The sequence below is a fragment of the Dermacentor albipictus genome, chromosome 5 (genome assembly GCF_038994185.2).
Source record: "Dermacentor albipictus isolate Rhodes 1998 colony chromosome 5, USDA_Dalb.pri_finalv2, whole genome shotgun sequence".
Classification (NCBI taxonomy): domain Eukaryota; kingdom Metazoa; phylum Arthropoda; class Arachnida; order Ixodida; family Ixodidae; genus Dermacentor; species Dermacentor albipictus.
The window spans coordinates 48,067,326-48,085,732 of NC_091825.1; the positions used below are offsets into that span (position 1 = coordinate 48,067,326).

The 18,407-nt window shown below is 48.5% G+C and overlaps 1 protein-coding gene across 1 annotated transcript; it reads left to right on the plus strand.

Moving 5' to 3' along the window:
• Positions 1–11,602: 11,602 nt before the first annotated feature.
• LOC135899235 (potassium voltage-gated channel subfamily KQT member 2-like) lies at positions 11,603–17,395 on the plus strand. Its single transcript, XM_065428505.1, has 2 exons — positions 11,603–11,878; positions 17,038–17,395. The coding sequence occupies exons 1-2, from the start codon at positions 11,646–11,648 to the stop codon at positions 17,057–17,059; spliced, it is 255 nt and encodes an 84-aa protein (XP_065284577.1). The 5' UTR covers positions 11,603–11,645; the 3' UTR covers positions 17,060–17,395.
• Positions 17,396–18,407: the final 1,012 nt, after the last annotated feature.

The window sequence follows — 18,407 nt, forward strand, 5'->3', positions numbered from 1 at the left end:
TTAGAGGCTTTCATACTTGGGCGTTTCTTATCAGATATTTCGTCTCCTGCGATAGCTTACTGGTGTCCTGTCTAAGGGAGTTACCACCGACTTCTATGGCACACTCCTTAATGATGCCCACAAGATTGTCGTTCATTGCTTCAACACTAAGGTCCTCTTCCTGAGTTAAAGCTGAATACCTGTTCTGTACCTTGATCTAGAATTCCTCTATTTCGCCTCTTACCGCTATCTCATTGATCGGTTTCTTATGTACCAGATTCTTCCGTTCCCTCCTCAAGCCTAGGCTAATTCGAGTTCTCACCATCCTATGGTAACTGCAGCGCACCTTGCCGAGCACGTCCACATCTTGTATGATGCCAGGGTTAGCGCATATTATAAAGTCTATTTCGTTTCTAGTCTCGCCTTTCGAACTTCTCCATGTCCACTTTCGTCTATCCCGCTTGCGGAAGAAGGTATTCATTATCCGCATATTATTCTGTTCTGCAAACCCTACTAATAACTCTCCCCTGCTATTCCGTGAACCTATGCCATATTCCCCCACTGACTTGTCTCCAGCCTGCTTGTTGCCTACCCTGGCATTGAAGTCGCCCATTAGTATAGCGTATTTAGTTTTCACTCTACCCATCGCCGATTCCACGTCTTCATAGAAGCTTTCGACTTCGTGGTCATCATGACTGCATCTAGGGGCGTAGACCTGTACAACCTTCATTTTGTTCCTCTTATTAAGTTTCGCAACAAGACCTGCCACCCTCTCATTAATGCTATTACCAGCTATATTCGTATTAATCAGGAATCCGACTCCTAGTTCTCGTCTCTCCGCTAAGCCCCGGTAGCACAGGACGTGCCCGCTTTTTAGCACTGTATATGCTTCTTTTGGCCTCCTAACTTCACTGAGCCCTATTATATCCCATTTACTGCCTTCTAATTCCTCCAATAGCACTGCTAGACTCGCCTCACTAGATAACGTTCTAGCGTTAAACGTTGCCAGGTTCATATTCCAATGGCGGCCTATCCGGAGTGTTAGTAATGGTAAAATAGTATTGGTAATAGGTATTGGTAAATACGGCGCCCAACCACATGCGACACAGTAAAGTTGTTTCGCCACGGCAAAGTCCAGGTGGCAGGCGAAGTCGCAAATTAGGGCCGAGAGAGTGGCAGCGTGAGTCTGTGAAACCCGATGAATTCCATCGTAGAAGCGTGATGGGGCGAGAAAGTGATTGAAACTGCCGTGCAGCATCCGTTCTTGAGAGTGGTATAAGAAGCTGCTGATATTTTTTGATGAGCCGAGCGAGTCACTGCATCTGCGCTGTCGTTGCCGACAATTCCGCTATGGCTCGGCAACCACTGAAATACAATGTTGTGTCTGTTCTCGAGCGCGGTGATTAGCGTGCCTTATTTCATAAACTAGCTGCTCGTGTAAACCACGACGTAGGGCAAACTGCAGAGGCTTTAGGGCGGCTGTCAACTCTCAGAAAATGGCCCGACGATTTGGTGGCTTCGGCAGCACGTAAATGAGTGCACCTTGAAGAGCCGCAAGTTTTGCTGCTGTCGACGTGGTATTGCGAGAGTATTTAAATTGCAAAGAGACGGCGTCCGATGGAACAAACAGTGCTGCGGTAGAGTCCTTGCAACTGTTGGAGCCATTCGTGTAAATGTGTATGCGGTCAAAATAAGACTCATGGAGCAGAAGAAGACACTTCGGGGCTAGCACTGACAAGTCTGTCTGTTTTAGCAATTCCAGGAACTGAGAGGCACACGTGAATTTGCCGGAGACACCACAATGCTGATGTTACGCGTTTTGCAGCTTGAAGTGAGATGGTATTAAGTCATAGTGTCTGCCTAGCCTTCCTGCACATGTATGCTGTTGATAATGATTTCGAGTGATTCAGGCTTGGCCTCATTTCGGTTACTGAGCGAATTATACAGGGTGCCGCAACTATTATGCGCCAAGACTTAAAACAAAGAGCACTTGCGTTACTCGAAGAAAACCTAGTGCATATTGTTTTCAGTACAATTGAGTAGCCGCAGTAATTCTTTCGTTACGGATATTTAATTCGACGTTTGCAATTAATTATCTCATTCGACAAGTACTGTCCTAATTATGAAATTTTCAGTGAAACATATGTAGGGACCCCCGGGCATCCCCAAATGAGACCTAAGGGCTGTGTTTACAGTGACGTACTAATTGCCTGCATTTTTTGCCCCACTGTTGAGCAAACCTCACGAAACATAAAAAATACCTCGTGAGTAGGTTCCCACCCCCCTCCCCCACAAAGCAGCACCCTGAAATAAGCTTCTTGAAAAGAACTGCATTACATGTTCGGAAAACTGAAGAGGCAGCGCATCGCCTGGATAATGGTATGGAAAGAGCACCAACAGCAGGTTTCACGGCTTTGCAGCTATTCCTTTCTCTCTACGTCACACTTATTGTCCATCTCTCAAGGCCGACTGATCACATTCATAACAAAAGCCGCTTGGTAACGCGGCCGAAGGGCCGTTCTGACCACGCATGAAGCGCCAAGAGCAATGCGATAGGCACAGCATATTTCAAAATCCTGGCTTTGCTCGTACAGCATGGGCAGAGTGCGCGGGCCGCTATATTTCGTGCCAGAGACTTGCTTCGGACCAAACCCAGTGACGGTTTTAGTTTTCAACGGAGTGTATACATGCTGAAAAAACAGGTTCATGGCATAAAATAAAAGCGAAATAAACAGTATTGAAGTGGAAGGTTGGGCGAATTGGTACACTTTCAAAATGGTTATGACTTAATTAACCTAGATAACTGGATACGGTAACAGATGCCCTGTATTCACGTGGCCTGGTTGTGCGTTCCCCGATTGGCCATGTGATCGCCTTTGCCGATTATATTCCTGATGTGTGTTTCAGTAAAATTAGTTGTGAGTCAGCGCTCATTCTTTGTGCTTTCACTCCACCGTCGTTTTGATCGCGCTGTAACCATTACGAAATAAACAGACCCGGAAGCGACGCACGTGTTGAGATAAGGCAATATCGATCCATTCAAGAAAGTAAATAACCACTTCTAAATGAGCCAAATTGGCAATCAGGACGCCTGCACACACACACGCAAAAAAATCATGAGATTTTAGTGTGCCATTATTATCTTTGAATTCGGAAGCGCCGCTGAACACCAGCTGCTGCCTAGAAGACGTCTACGCCGTCCCGATGCTGCAGCCCGGGCACAAGTACAGACTCGTGCAATGAGCTCAAGCAGCAACTGCGCACCGAGGGTGTGACAGCCTACCAAGCCGTCGTTTATTGAACCGTCGGGGTTAACCCAGTGATAAACACCGAGGCCGTACGTTTCAGCTTCGCTGGTTAACCATCTGTACAGAGTGCTTGGACGGCGATTTTTTCCATATTCATGCGAAAGCATCAAATGGCTGATTGATCAAGAAGCCGGTGTCTATCGTCGGTAGCACCGAAATGGCACCTAAATTCCCATTGGCTGCAACGACACGTCACAAGCGCGTCTCGGCGGAGCATAGCGGGCGAAAGGAACACCTGCGGATTCACTAGCGCCAGGTGTTGCGTTAGGGGAGAGTCTCTCGTCGCGCAGGACGCCGGTGCTCATAAGGAGTGTTTAGGTGTTCTGGGATTTTTTATGCGAAGCATATTACGAGGGCTCAACCCAGCTCCTCAGGCGCGGCGGTGACCATGAAATCACGTGACACCGTGACGTCACGACAGAGGAGAAGTGGCTTTGGCTCAACTCTTGCAAGACGGGCTGGGTGGGAATCGAACCAGGGTCTCCGGAGTGTGGGACGGAGACGCTACCACTGAGCCACGAGTACAACGCTTCAAAGCGGTACAAAAGCGCCTCTAGTGAATGCGGTGTTGCCTTAGAAACGCGCTGTTTCTAAGGCGTGCGTCTCTTGCTCAGGCGCACATTTCGTTGCCGCGCCGAACGCTGCTTTGCTCGACGCTCACCGCGTCCAATGCGGGGCGCGTAGTCGCTGCCCTGTAGCCCATTGTCTTACACCCCTTGGGGGGTCGACGGGAACGCTGTCGCGTTCCACTCTTGAAGGCGAAGAAGTAATGCATGAGTTGTTTCTTCGTCTAGCCGAACCAAATATAGCCAAGCAACAGCAGTTCACCAGGCTAAACAGTGGTTCAACAACTAAAATAAAGGCTAGTATGCTTCGCATCCTGGGCTTAACCTTACCTAAGCCACAGCCATTTTTTTTTCAGAGGTATAATTCTGTCATCTGAAATTTGATGGGCACCTACTGGATTCCAGATACGACAAAATAGCTGCAGAGATTTAGGGAACAGCCATTGTAGTAGCCATTGTAGGCATTGGGTAGTTGGGGTAGGTTTCGGCATCGCCACTGAGGCGGCGGGGCGCTGCCTCCCCGCCTAGAAACCTCCGGAGGGGGCTCGGGCTCCGGAGCCCCTCCGTAGCCGGTGCCAATGCTGCACTGGATAACGGGCCCGCTTCGTCTTTGGCGTCTTGTGTTGGGCCGTCTTCTGAGGCGTGTGCCGGCCCATCTGTAGCACCACCTCGGCGTCCAGGGAGACCGCGGAAGGCAGGCGCGGAGTAAGCGAAAACCAATGCCATCGCACAGAACGCCAGCGTTGTAGGCGACGCGCAGATGCCAGATTACGTGCGCGGCAGCTGCGGCGACACACCATCAGGTACCGCAGAACACGGATTTGGATCGCGACCGGTAGGAGCTCAATAGCGAACGCCAGGTGCGTCTGGTGCGAGAAGCGGAGGCTAAGCGACTGAGGCGTGAAGAAGGCCCTGCACAGCGAGACCGAGAGGCGGATGTCAAACGACTTGGGTCTTGAGAGTGCCCTGCGTTGCAAGAACAAGCGGAGGCTAAGCGATTGAAGCGGTAGGCTGAAGCTGAAAAACGAGCTCGGAACAGCGCCACTGTAATAGAGCAGCACACAAGATGGTGTGCAACCGTAAACAACAAGTTCGAGAAACGCTTGGTCAAGGACCCCTTCGGCTCCTCGTTTCTGTGTGCGACCACTTGTGGCACAAGAACGACCTAAAGCATGCCTAAAGCACGTTCCGGAAACACACTCTCGCGTTGTGACAGAAGCGTTTCAAACGAATCTGTCTGCGTTCGTCGTGTGTGCGTTCGTCTATACGGCGGGATCGCATTCCAAACTTGGCAACGGCGAATGGGTATAGCTTGGGCAGTACAACGATCGTTTCTACTTGTAGAAATACATGTGTTGACTTGGCATCCCGTACTCGCAACTGCATCAGCGATATCAAGCATGTCACCTGCCATTTCACCGATCAGAAGGACACGCTGCTGGGGCTGGCAGACAGGCAGCCTCCACGAGACAGCACCGATGATAGGGCCATCGAACAGCCCACCGATATCGACGTCCGACAGAGTGATGTGTGGGCGTCTGTGCAGATATTGGGCGTCGATGCAGATATTGCTGACAGTAGAGGGTGTGTTTAATTAGGGCCATGAATATTGCACGACAGTGCTGACTATGGGGGTGCACTAATGTTGGAGCCAATGCATGCACCACGACAAGGCGGGCCTCAAACACATTCGATTGTGTGCAGTGCACGGCGTACTAATAAATGTGTGTTCATATAGAAGCTGCGTTATGCGTGACAACAGTGCAACAGTTCACATACAACAATACCAGGTCCAGGTAACCACTGGAAGCCCGGGATTGTGGCGCTGTGTGTGAGAGTTTGCTGCAGCAGGATTACGTGGGGCTTGACGTCGTGGCTGCGGAGGTATTGATGCAGGGAAGTTTCCCGCGCAGTGAAACTGCTGCAGTTTTACTGCCAGATGCGGAACACTTCATCTGGCCTGGCCATCTTGATGCTTGTAGGGGTCGACCCGGGCGCCCGATGGTCGGAAGGTGGACTGGACGGGATGCGGGCGTTTGGAGGTGGACTGGGCATGAAGTGTTTTGGCGAGAACAGCTTTCCCGTGGCAATACCAGGGGTTACGACGTGTTCAATATAATGTTTGACTGTCCCCAACCGATTACCGTGGGCCGCGAGGGTGGACTGTACTTGGGCCATACTGACTCCGAAAAAGCGGAGGTTCGTTTTGATTACCGAGTGCGCACCTTTAATCTCGTCTAACTTGGGTTACAGTTCTGGTAGGGCGCGAACGACGGCGCATTTCTTGGGCGCGCGCTCTCTGCGTCGGCGCTACTGCCGCTGTAACAGGTTGCGGCGGTGGTGACGGGTGCACTGCTGCCTTGGCGGCGTTGTCGGCGGCGACCACAATTGCGGCGCGCGCGCTCCTGTCGTTTTGTAGTTCGGCAATCGCGGCAGCAAGTTTGATGATTGTATCTTTCAAAGTTTCAGTAATGCTATCTCGGGTGTGTTAGTGTGTGTATCATGTTCTAGGAGTGAGCCCGACCCTACCTGTGATGTTGTGTTTCCCCGGACGACGTCCGTCCAGGTGAAGATGCCTCGCTTCTTCTTGTAGTTCATTGATGGTGCCGGTAAGCTTGGCGATCTTTGACAGGAGGTCCCAGGGCGAGATCCAAAAAGGGAGCTGGAACGGGAGGACCTGGACCTGGAGCAAGAACTGGTGTGGTCCCGAGACGCACCGAGCGGCGCGCCACGGGAGCGGGCTCGGGAACAGCTCCGGGATATCGATGCCCGCCTGGAGCGGCTGGAGCGGGACCGGGGTCAGTTGTCAGCGGCCCGGTCGCCTCCCGGGAGGTGCGGGAAGTCGTCGTCGGTAGTAGCGACGGCGGACTTGGGCGTTGTAGCTTGGTCATTGCCATTTCTCATCGAGCGTGCTCTCTCCCATCGCCGTCATCGCACCACGTATCGTATGCTGTAGTTTTCTTTGGGGGCTTTGTCGGCGGTGTGATGGGCGCTGCCACATAGCTTACATCTTGGTGCACGGTGGTGCTCCTGAGTTGGGTTCGCGACACCACAGCCTCGGCAGATAACGTCACCGGGGTTGGGGCACACGTCCGCACGGGGACGAAGCCAACCGCAGGCGTAACATTTACCGACCTGCCGGCGGTATAGCGTGCAGTGCATGAGCACCGATCCGTAGCGCACGAAATCGGGCAGGTGATGGCGGTCGAATGCCATGATTACTGCAGTGGTGGTGCCTGTACAATTTCGCGGCCGATGGCAGTGGTTTTCTGTCATTGACCGTTTTTGAGTCGATGTCCGTTGGCGCGCCTTCCACGGAAGCACCGCGGATGACACCCTTGTAGGTGGAAGTATATGGATGTCTCGGTTGGCTTTTCGACACAATGATGCTGATGCATTAGGCCACGATCACAGGCATAGTTCCCCCGTTCCAAAGCCAGCCAGCTCTTTGAAACACTCAGCGCGTCCTCGCCGTTCCCCTTTCTCATCGCCTGCCCTTGTGACAGCTCGCGCTTTGAGGCCCCGTGTTAGCCTGCACAATTTTTGGACCAGCCCACACTGACCAGAACTTTCGTCGTCGTAGCTTGCGCTAAGTAGAAACTATACGAAGTTGCACTGGCTTTCATGATCGCCCAAGTTAATAAAATTTAAATACTTCTTCGCTGAAGCACAAATGACATCGTCCCTTGACATGCACCACATGAAATAGACATAATAAGTACAACTCTATGACACGCAGTCGCTGATGATGTTACAATACATGCTTCACTCACTTGCGCTCGTCCAATACCTATGAAGAACCGAACAATCGTCATTTCCGGAGCTCACGGCGAATGACCGGCGTATAAATCATGCCGCTGCTGTCTTACGATCGTCTTCTACGTGGTCGTCATCGCGATGCTGTCGTTACGCATAGATATTCTCGCAACCCACACCTACACATCTGCACAACTCACACACTCACGACTATACCAAACAACGCTGATAGCCAGGTACCATCAATATGCTTCGCATAACATTGCTTCCCACGGGGAATGGAATCGACACAACATTTTGTTGTGCCCACGGGTTCGACAGGATTTGCATGGCATTGCCTCCTTTCTAAGCGCAATTCACACCTAAAGAAAGCCGAGGGTGATCCTTATTTGTTTAATGAACGCACAGATATATCCTCACGCTGTAGTTACGGAAGGAACACAGTAGCCGGTGACATATAGTCACCGAGAAAAGGGTAAATAAGTAGGCGTGTCGATATAGTCACATAGAAAAAGAAGGAAACGTGCAGGCTGGTATTTCGCAGCAGTAAAGCGTACAATGCTTGCCTGCTCTTCAGGAAGCACAGGATAGAAACGAGCAAATATGAAGAAGAAAAAGAAGGAGTAAAAAACATAATCAGATAGGTCATGCCATAACATGGCATTAGCACGTATATCGGAGATCAGCAGAGCAGCAAGCAACAGCAGCAGCAATTAAAACGTTGTGGAAAGGCAACCTAAGATAATAATGCAGCAAACAATTATTGAAGAGGTTCGCACCTTCAACGGGTGCCAGCTGCTCCAAACTGCCGAAGTGCCACTTGTGGTAAAAGAAAAGGAAAACGATGTTTAAAATGAATCGACGACAATATTAACAAATAACGTGCCCTGAGCTGCGCATGGTACGCAAACATTAGTCTGTAAATTATGACATTTATCTTTATAGTAATTAATGCCTTGGGTACAAGCAGAAAGTCTGCACGGTATGTTACAAACGCTGAACCTATGCAGGGTGTTTGAAGATAGCGCCCTGAAAACCAGACCGTGAGTGTTTGTTCAATAAAAGTGTCCACATCGTTGCAAACAGCGAGCCTAAATATTTATTTATCCAGTTGCGTAATTTAGTATTGTTTTCTATGAAAACGTCAGGCTCCGAAAGGACATGTAAATAATTTTTACATGTGCGGATCTTACTGCTGTGGACTATTTACAATTAGAGGCCGACCAACCCTCTAAGCAAGCCGATACCAGGTGGAGTTTATTACGTCAAATAGGGCCTATATAATAACACAAAGGGCAGTGCCTTGCCATTCGAGGCTAGAGCTGTATGCCTTAGGACACAAACGTGGCGTAGCAAATATTCGCAACAAGATTGGGTATGTGTCCGCTGCAGCAAAAATTTGAGGACCAATCAGCACATTCTCATGGAATACGAAAGGGTTCACCCAATGAGATCCGTAGGTTACGTACACCTACCAGAAGCGCTTTAATTTAAAGTAGATGGAAGCTGCAACCTGTCATCAGACGAGCTGACGATGAAGCGTTTAGAGAATTCATAAAAAAAAAGCAAGGAACGGTAAGAGGTGGAGAAGTATTGAGGAAGAGAAAGGGGATCTGAATTCAAAAATGCCAACATGAAAAGCATGTATGGCATGATTAACTTAAACAGTCTAGGGTACTATTGATCATTGCCCCTTTTAAATTCCAATAAATCATCGTCATAATCATGGCAATAGAATTTGTTTTAAATGCCGCTCATAGAATAGAACCGTGGAGCTTTAGTCATCGCAAATGACCAGAAGATATCTCGTGGGGGACGTAGGTACGCCACGATTATTCAAAGTGCGGATGTTGTGATGGGAGATAGAGCAAGGTTAACAAGAAGGAAGTTAACTAGAGGCTTGTTTCCGGTGTGCTACGCTGCACTTGGATGGCGATATAGGTGTTGGAAAGAGGGACAACGGAGAGGAAAAAAATGAACTGGAACAGATAACAGAAAAGGCGTTACAATTGCAGGCGTTCCCACAGGGTGGCATATCTGAAAATGGGCTTCTGATACGATGTTAAGTCCCGTCAATGTTGTAAAATCCTTTATTCCTTGAGAGTCTGGTCATTCAACTGGTTAAGCACTACGGAGAGTCATTGCCTCACAACACTGTACTGTGGGCACGGGCATAGAACGTGATGAATCGTTTCCTCACCATATGTGCTGTGTCGGCCATTCCTATGCGGAACACTTAAGCATTGGTAAACGCGACGCCCAACCATAGCTTACATAAAAGGGTCGCGTCTCTTCGGGGAAGTGTTGGTGGAAGTCGAAGACGTAAAGTTGGATCCAGGGTATGCAAACGAGCAGGCACAAAATATGTTTCATTCCACTCGAATGCGGTGCTTTGGCGTGCAAAGTGGTGGAGCCTCCTTCCTGCATCTGTGGTTGTCTTTTACATGAGTTGAACGAGCAGCTTTATCGGCCCGTTCATTGCCGATAATGCCAAAGTCAGTTGGTAACCACTGAAAAAAGATTTCCCGTCCTTTCTCAGTCAGGTAGCGCATGACCTCTGTAATTTCGAGCACCAACAGTTAATGCACACCGCGACGTAAGACTGACAGTAAACACTGCAGGGCCGTCTTCGAGTTACGGAAAATTGACCATTTGTGTTTTGGTTCGTCATTGATAAAGTGTAGCGCAACTCGAAGCGCTGCGAGTTCTGCGGCCATCGACGTTGTCAAGCGAGACGTTTTCAACCTGATAGTGCTGGCTTTGCTGACATGACGACAGCTGCTGCGCAGCTGTTCGCAAGAACGGAGTCGTCGTTGTATGTGTGTAATTCTCATATAATAGGAGAAAGGTAAGCTGTTTAGGATTCGGCGATAGCACGCACATCTGCTCTTTTTCCGGGCGTCAGGTATTGTCAGGTTGGTCCTTGGCTGAACGAGGCACCAAGGAGGAGTAGAAGACCACGCGGCAGGTGTGAAGCAAGATGGTATAGCCTCACGATGTGAGGATATCGTTCGGCAGAACGAAGCACGTGGTTTCTCCACAGGGAGAGAGGCTATGGGTGTTTCACCAAACGGCTGCTTAACCAAACTTCCATCGATTAAGTATCTGTGAGGAACATCAACACGCGTTGAGTTCTTCTCGTGAAAACTCCAGGCTCTTCAGCGAGCATTTCGTCTTGCAGGCTCGCGTGTGGAAGGCCCCTTTTTTGCAAGCCGCAAAGGGCCACTTTGTGGGCGTCTTTGAACTGCGGGTACAACTAAGTGAAGTTTTCCAGAGCACCAATGTCAACCCATAAATAAAAAGAAGTGGGACCGTTCATTTTGTGTGTAGAACACTGAGTAGAGCCATGCCCATGCGTAGGCGAGTCTAGCAGCAGAAGTATATCAGTTTTAAAAAGTTTGTTTGAAAGCCATCAGTATAGCAAAGTAAATTTGCAACTGTATTGAACAGCCATAAAAGCACATCTCTCATTTTACGTGAGGCGTGGTCGCTCACTTTGTTTAAGCAAGCGATGAAAGAGACTGGTTGGTAGCTGACCACAGACTGTTTATTTGCCCGTATTTTCTGCACCAGTACTTTCCGCATATTGCAGGAAGAAAGTATGAACGCTTTGTTTGAAGCGGCACGTGGACAAGGCGCGCAGATACGGCATTAGAGTTTCGGAAAGGGTTCGTCACTCATGCACAAGCGCGATCTAATTGTGGTCGTCTCGACACCTCTAGCGCAACGCAAACTGAACGCCGTAAGACGGGTGCGCGCCAGGAAGCGCTGCTCCACCACCACGCAGCACGTGCCAGGTCGCCCGCGGGAGTTTTCCCGCGCACGGAGGCGGCGGCGGGGCGCTTTGGCGCGCGAGGAGCTGCGCCCGCGACGGGTGTCCCCCTGGCGGCGCGCAAGTGGGGTTCGGCGGGAAGCCAAGAAGTGCGCGAAGTGTGGTCCGCCGCGCCGTTCGGCCTGGTCGTCGGCTCCCGTGGGCGCAGCAGCAGTGTAGGGGGGAGGGGGGCCGTGCCGCCGCGGGCGGAATGCCGGCCGCGCCATGCAGGCGCTCACGGACATGGAGCTCGCGCGACTCGAGCAAGGCGGGCCCAGGCACGGCGGCAGCCTGCTGTCGCTACACACCAGCCTGCCGTCGAGGACGTCGCTGCTCGGCAAGCCACTGAAGGTGGGCACCCACCCCAGGGACGCAAAGTACCGCAAGAAGCAGACCTTCATGTACAATTTCCTCGAGAGGCCACGTGGATACAGGGCAGCCGCGTACCACATCTTCCTGTGAGTACGCGGCCACGGCTAGTCGTCGTCGGCGCTCCTTGTCCAACCGGAGGCCGTTGTTCTCGGTCGGTCACTTTTGGGGATGCGTTCACTTCCTGCGCGAAGCCTCATTCGAGGGAAGAACGACTTGCACGTTGGGTCATTCAATAAACAACCACGCAGTGTGGTATCCTCGAAAGTGATCGCTCGAGGACAAGGTCCCTGCTGCATGTACAGTGCGCGTCACAATTACACGGTGCTCCCAACTTAATTGTTTTGCGATGCAGGGCAACTTCGTTGTCGAACACGCGCGGAACCGATACGACGCTACGGTAACATACAGTGCTATAGCACAAGTTCGCGTTCATTCGTATCTGACCTGGAAGCAGCACCATATAATACTGATTTGGCGTGTTTCCTCATAATTGCTAGTCACTTTGGGTGGCACAATCCAAAGTAATCCGAACGTTCACATGCAAACTACTTACAAAGAAGCTCATTTGCACGCATAACGCGTTGTTGTGAGAGAAACATGGCGGCAGTATGACGCCAGCCCACTGGGAAATTTTCCTCTCACTTGTTGCTGCGTGCCGACGTTTCTAGGTGTCGCTCCGATTAAAATCCACTTTGACCTTTAATTACCACGCCGATGACGGCACAATTTGAATGCTTTTTGCGTGTACGTTTGCATGTTGAATAGAAAAATGACTGCTTACAGTCGCACTTGGCTGTGCTGTACGCGCACACGCGCAATAACTTCGATGGGAGCGAAGGAAAACCGACGTTCAGCTTGCAGAGGGCGTTCGCGCAGGAGTGCCGTCGCAGTCGGCGGCGGCGGACGATCGACATAATACGCGCGCAGTGTCCAGAACCGTTATAGATTTAGCTCGCGACATTGCCGAGAGAGTAGGTCACACGGCTTCGAAAATGCGAGCTCGTATTTATCTTCTACGGCATCACTTAACCTTTCGAAGCACAGTTTTCGAAGAGCTGTACGTGTACTTCCGAAGGGCTGTGAAGCTGGTTAACTATACTCGTCGAAGAAGCTTTACCAATAAGTTCGCCCAGTCGCGACAGAACCTTTCACTTTGAGGAACGCAATGTTGCAGAGGGTTGCTGCGAGGTATTGGCTTGAGCGCACGTTAATTTCTTATCGCCTTGAATGATTAAGCCGTATAGGAAATGTTTTCGTCTGGTATATGGTTAGGCCTAAAATGATCGCCGGCCTTCAAGTCGCTTCGGGTGCGGAAAGCTTTGATTTCCCGCGTTACTCGCTTGGCGTGAATCAGCGCTTCGAACTGCCGAACGAAGAGAATACAGGTCGCTATGCGCGATTTGTGTCCGCGCTGAATTTGCTGCGCCCGCTATGGGACGCGTATACCCGCTTCAAGGCCGGAAACGAAGTTGGACGCACATCGCGTGAAAGGTGAGCCGTCGTGGAGCATTTCTGAGGGATGATGAGACGTCGCTTGTCACCGGATTCTTCGCGAGCGTCGTCGTTTCAGCCGTATGCCACGCGCGAAGACGGGAAAAGGATCTTTGGACCTTGCGACGAAGCGTCTTCGTATGCTTGAAAGCATCCGCATGCAAGTGGCAATAGCTTTACATTTGCTTCTGCCACGTTGAGTGTGAATTTCATCGCTGCAATATATGTGATCTGTGGAAGCAAAAAAGAATAAAACTAACTTGTTTTAGTAAGTGCTATTTCCGTCGCGATTTGGAAACTTTTGGAACATTTCTGATGAAAATAGCAAAAACCGGTTATAGCAGCTTTTTGTAACAAGACACGACGAAGAGAGGTCACAAACTGGTTTAGTCATCAAGTAACTACGTGCATTTTGACTGCGCTGAATTCTACACTCACTACAATGTACCATGCACTTAAAACTGTTACACATTAAAAAAAGAAAGCATCGTTGCTGTACTCGATGAAAAAGAAATATTTGACAATTTATTTACGCTGTGACCTAACTTTGATACAGTCATCTTTCTTGTCGTTTAGATAAGGTTTTTTATATATTACTCTGGAGAAAAAAGAAAAGTTGCGATGGGAATTTCACGCAGCGGACGCTGTTATACCGGCAAAGTCGAACCCCGCTGTGACAGATGTGGGCATATGAGAGCAGGGACTTCACGAGTAATCATCAGTGGCCTATTTCATGAGGATCCGCGGCAATTACTGTTCCCGAGTAATTATGAGTAGATATGACGACATAGAAAGGAAGAACAGACATTCGCTTGCAGGTATTGCGTGGTGAGCTGTTAATTCAAACACAAGAGGTGAAGTCCTGCCATTGTTCTTTAACACAACAGCTTAAAATCGCATGCAATATCAAAAATCAATTTCTTTAGCTGCAAGTAGTTTGAGGGTGCTTCATAAAGAGTTCATTCGGACAGGGGAAGGAAGCTTCGAGTATTGCGGAACGTTTAATTCCCTATCTGCGCGCATGACATATAACATGACATGGTAAGGCGGGTGAGATCGGCGTTGAAGAGGGCTGATCCAGAAGTTTTCCTGAGTATACTATAGCCTTATCCTAGCTGAGGTGAGCTTGCCAGTAAGGTTTGTTTAGTACTTATCCCAAATCAACTGTACATTGTGCATGTACTAGAGCGTTCAAGTAACAGGCATACAAGAACAGGAACACGACATAGTCATGTGGCTTGCTTTTCTGTGCTCCGGTCCACAGAGAACAGGACCTATATATAAAGGTTACACGCATAGCTAAAGCAAGGTACCGCATTAACACGTTTTTTTTTCCTATTCAACAAAATATCATTTCTACCACAAGAGTTCAAATAAGTGTTCTGAGCTGAACGGAAGAACAACAAAGCAAGAGCTTTCAACTATAGTGAAGGCAGTTTGTCAAATATTTCTTGCGAGAACTGACGAATTCGCTCACCGATTGTAGGAATTTTGAACTCACAAAATCGTTGGCAAAGTGAATTGTTGAGAAGTTGAATTGGCAGCTCATACTGCACTGAAATGATTGCTACATTTTTATAACACCCAAATCACGAACAGTTGCTGCGGCGTCCAATGCTCTCTTTTGCATTGGTGGTAATGTCGAGTGTAGCAGGATGTTAATCGAAACGAGGTTATAATAATATTTTTAAAAATGATACAGCGATTACAATGCAGTTTTGCTGTCTCGCACCTAATCTTGTTTGGCAGAAAGAACTAAATATCGGCGATTCCTCGTGGTTTGGAATCTCCGTAAATCACCTTAATAAATATACGGTTCTGCATAATCGGCTGAAAGATTTGTATGTCTGTAAACGTTTATTATATTTCGCATTTTTAATTGGAGTGATATTTTCTTGTGGGGATATTACATGTGCTGCGCATTTTTTACACTTCGCGATTGTTGCAGAAAAGAGGAAGCAAATGATAAATGAAAGGTAGGGAAGTTAACCAGGACTGAGCCCGGTTGGCTACCCTACACTGGGGAAAGGGAAAGGAGGACGAAGTGATTAAAAGAAGAGAAAGTCCACTGGGAATATCATTCGGTCACTCAGTCCGAATCACAGACGCTGACTCAATCCGGTAGCTTTGAAATATCGCAGCAGCGCTTTTGTGGCCTTTTGTAGGCCATGGTCCCAAATGCGTGTTCAAGATGAACGGTTTTCCATCTAACTTATCTAGAGCTGTGCAGAGGTCATGTTTTTTTCATTTTCAAAAGATGAGCAGTAGCACAGTAGAGGTTCTATAGCCATCTCGACACCGTAGGCATTGCACTCGGCGCTATCCGCCATTCCAGTCAAACAAGTATATGATTTGGTCAATGCAATGCCCAAGCGTAAGCGGCGCAGCATTGTTTCCTCATTTCGCGGAAGCCCAGGTAACAGCCGCAGTTGCATAGATGGGTCGAGGGAATGCAAACGATGCTGGGTGAATTCCGGCGTGTGCCACTTCTCCAGTGTCGTAAGGTGCGCTAGCTTGCTTAAGTGTTGGGCTGCGTCAGTCCGCGATAAAGGCACAGAAACAAGGGTTCCTCCTTCGTGTGCTTTCCTAGCAGCTTCATCGGCGAGGTCGTTGCCGGAGATACCGCAATGGTCCGGCAGCCACTGAAACACGACGTCGTGTCCTTTCGCGATCATATGATGCTACAGTTCTCGTATCTCCGACGCGAGTTGTTCACAGCACTCGTGACGAAGAGCTGACAGAAGACATTGGAAGGCCGCCTTCGAATCACAGAGTATTGCCCACCGATCAGCCGGTTGGTTGTTAATACAATCAATGACACCTCGAAGGGCAACAAGCTCCGAACCGGTTGATGTTGTCACGTGAGAAATCCTGTATCTGATCCTTACTGATCGCGATGGTATGTAGAATGAATGCGTTGTGTGTACAGGCTACAATGTTATGTTGCGACAGAGAGTCAGAATTTTTAGTCCCTGCCACTTCTATTTCAGAAGTAGTATTTTACCTCGCTTCATTTGAACTGAATCGACTTGTCGTCATATAGGAATATAAAAATTAGCTCATGCATCCGGCTATGTGCAACCATTTTCAGTACAGAAATTAAGCTCCCCGATGTACCACGAGGAAACGCACAGGGACTACATGCCCGCACAAACCCGCCCCAATACACACGTACGCCCACAAGCTAAAAAGAACAAAAAAAAATATCACCTCAAAATAGAAAACATCACCGTACTAGTGTGGTGCAGCCACATGATAAGTACCATAACAAAGAAAAACATGCACAGACATGCAAAGTCCGCGGACGGTTATGCTCACTTTTTTAATTTTCGCGAACAACTTGCGGTCGTGCGGGGAGGATTGCATTTGGATTAACCGGCCGTGGCAGCTTCAACGCAACCGCGCAAATAAGATTTCAACGAGCGGCATGCCATCGTTTAGGCGACCCTGGAGTTCGCTTTGATTTCGACGGCCATTTTAGTTCCGTGTGCCATGGAAATATCACGGCAAGAATAACCAAGCCAAGATGAAACGAGATTCTTTCGTGGCTCTCTGAGCAATACGACAGTCAGGCGTGAAGAATTTCAGCAAGTATTCTAGCGTCCAGTGTTCTGAACTTAAGAATATTAGGTCTTCTCGGGCTTTTGCTGGCCCTGAAGCGAGATAAAGTATGTGTTTCGAAATACAAGAGAAATGTAGGCGCGTATAGCGTTTTTGGAGTGTCGGGGAGTGACAGTTTTGCTTTTACTTTCAGACTGAGCGGTCTTCCACTTTAGTGGACGCTCCCAATGTGCGATATCCAACAACACCTCGCCGATGCCCACGGTGTGGAGGAAGGAATAATAGAAACGTGAAATATGTGCCAGCCATGATGGATACACCTGAAGTGTGTCATGAATAAGCAACATAAACGATGCAGGGAGGATTTTCTTCCCTTCATCCTGTTTTCATTTGAGCTGGTACGCTTATACATATGAAAAAGAAATATTGCTGTAGGACGATGGTGCATACAGCTTCTTTTTTCTCTCTTCTTTGGGAAGACTGATGTGGGCAGTACTTCTGCGACCTGCAAGACTTTTCTGGGTGGAAATAAAGTGTCATCTTTTGTTTGATGCCGCTTGTCGCGCACGCGTTGACGTTTTGTTTAGCTTGGCCTCTTTGGTTCTAGGTGCTTCCTCGTAAAATATGGACCGAAACAACAAAACCAAAAAATTAGAAGAAAAGTCAGAAAAGGACTGTGGCGAATGCTGCGGTAAGAACTTCACGAATACTTAAAGAGCAATTGGTTGTTAAGCATACCGCGACGAGGGCGGTATTTAGCATCGGATGTACCCCGTGGACTGTGTGCATTGCTCTAACTAGGTTGTCATGAAGCAAACTTGCCTCTAACTCATACCACCATGAGAATCTTGGTTCGAATGCACAAAGTTCTTCATTGGCAAATGCCTTAGGTCGGACATCTTCGGCAATAATATGTGCAGGATCGGAATTTGCTGGAACTGTCTTTTACAAACAATCCTAGCGCAAAAAGGTTTTTGTGAATTTGGCCCTTTATTTTTCTATCGAGCTTGGTCAAAGTAATTCGTTGTGATTAACATTTTATTACTATAATCTTCCCGCTGGCGTAAGCTTATTGAAAGCTAACTTAGCGCTTGCGTCACGTAGAAAAATATAACGTTTGACCCTCTTTAACAAATTCTATCCCCTTTATTCTCCCCACACTTCAATTGTCAACCTCAATATACGTGACGCACCGCATCGGCCATTGCCACAAAATCGGAATTCCAAAAGGCAACACTAGCACTTTCAGTCAGTGTATTTTTTTCCCAGATCCCCGCAGCAATAGAACTACTTTCTCGTAGACATTGCCGCCATTGTTGATAACGAAGTCTTGCCCAAGACAGTAGTTAACATTGAATAACAAGGAATTATTATTGTGCCATACTCTTTACTGTATTTATCGTATCTTATTGTTATGTCAGCTTCCCGATTCACCATTCCCCTCTGTAATGCCCTTAGATCTTGAGAGTAAAATAAATAACTCAGTAAGTAAGTAAGTAAGTAAGTAAGTAAGTAAGTAAGTAAGTAAGTAAGTAAGTAAGTAAGTAAGTAAGTAAGTAAGTA

Bases quoted from the DNA above. Each gene is read 5' to 3' on its own strand.
- LOC135899235 (XM_065428505.1), top strand. From the start codon at position 11,646: ATGCAGGCGCTCACGGACATGGAGCTCGCGCGACTCGAGCAAGGCGGG. The intron at 11,879-17,037 runs GTGAGTACGCGG...TTTTACTTTCAG, and splicing joins GCCGCGTACCACATCTTCCT to ACTGAGCGGTCTTCCACTTT.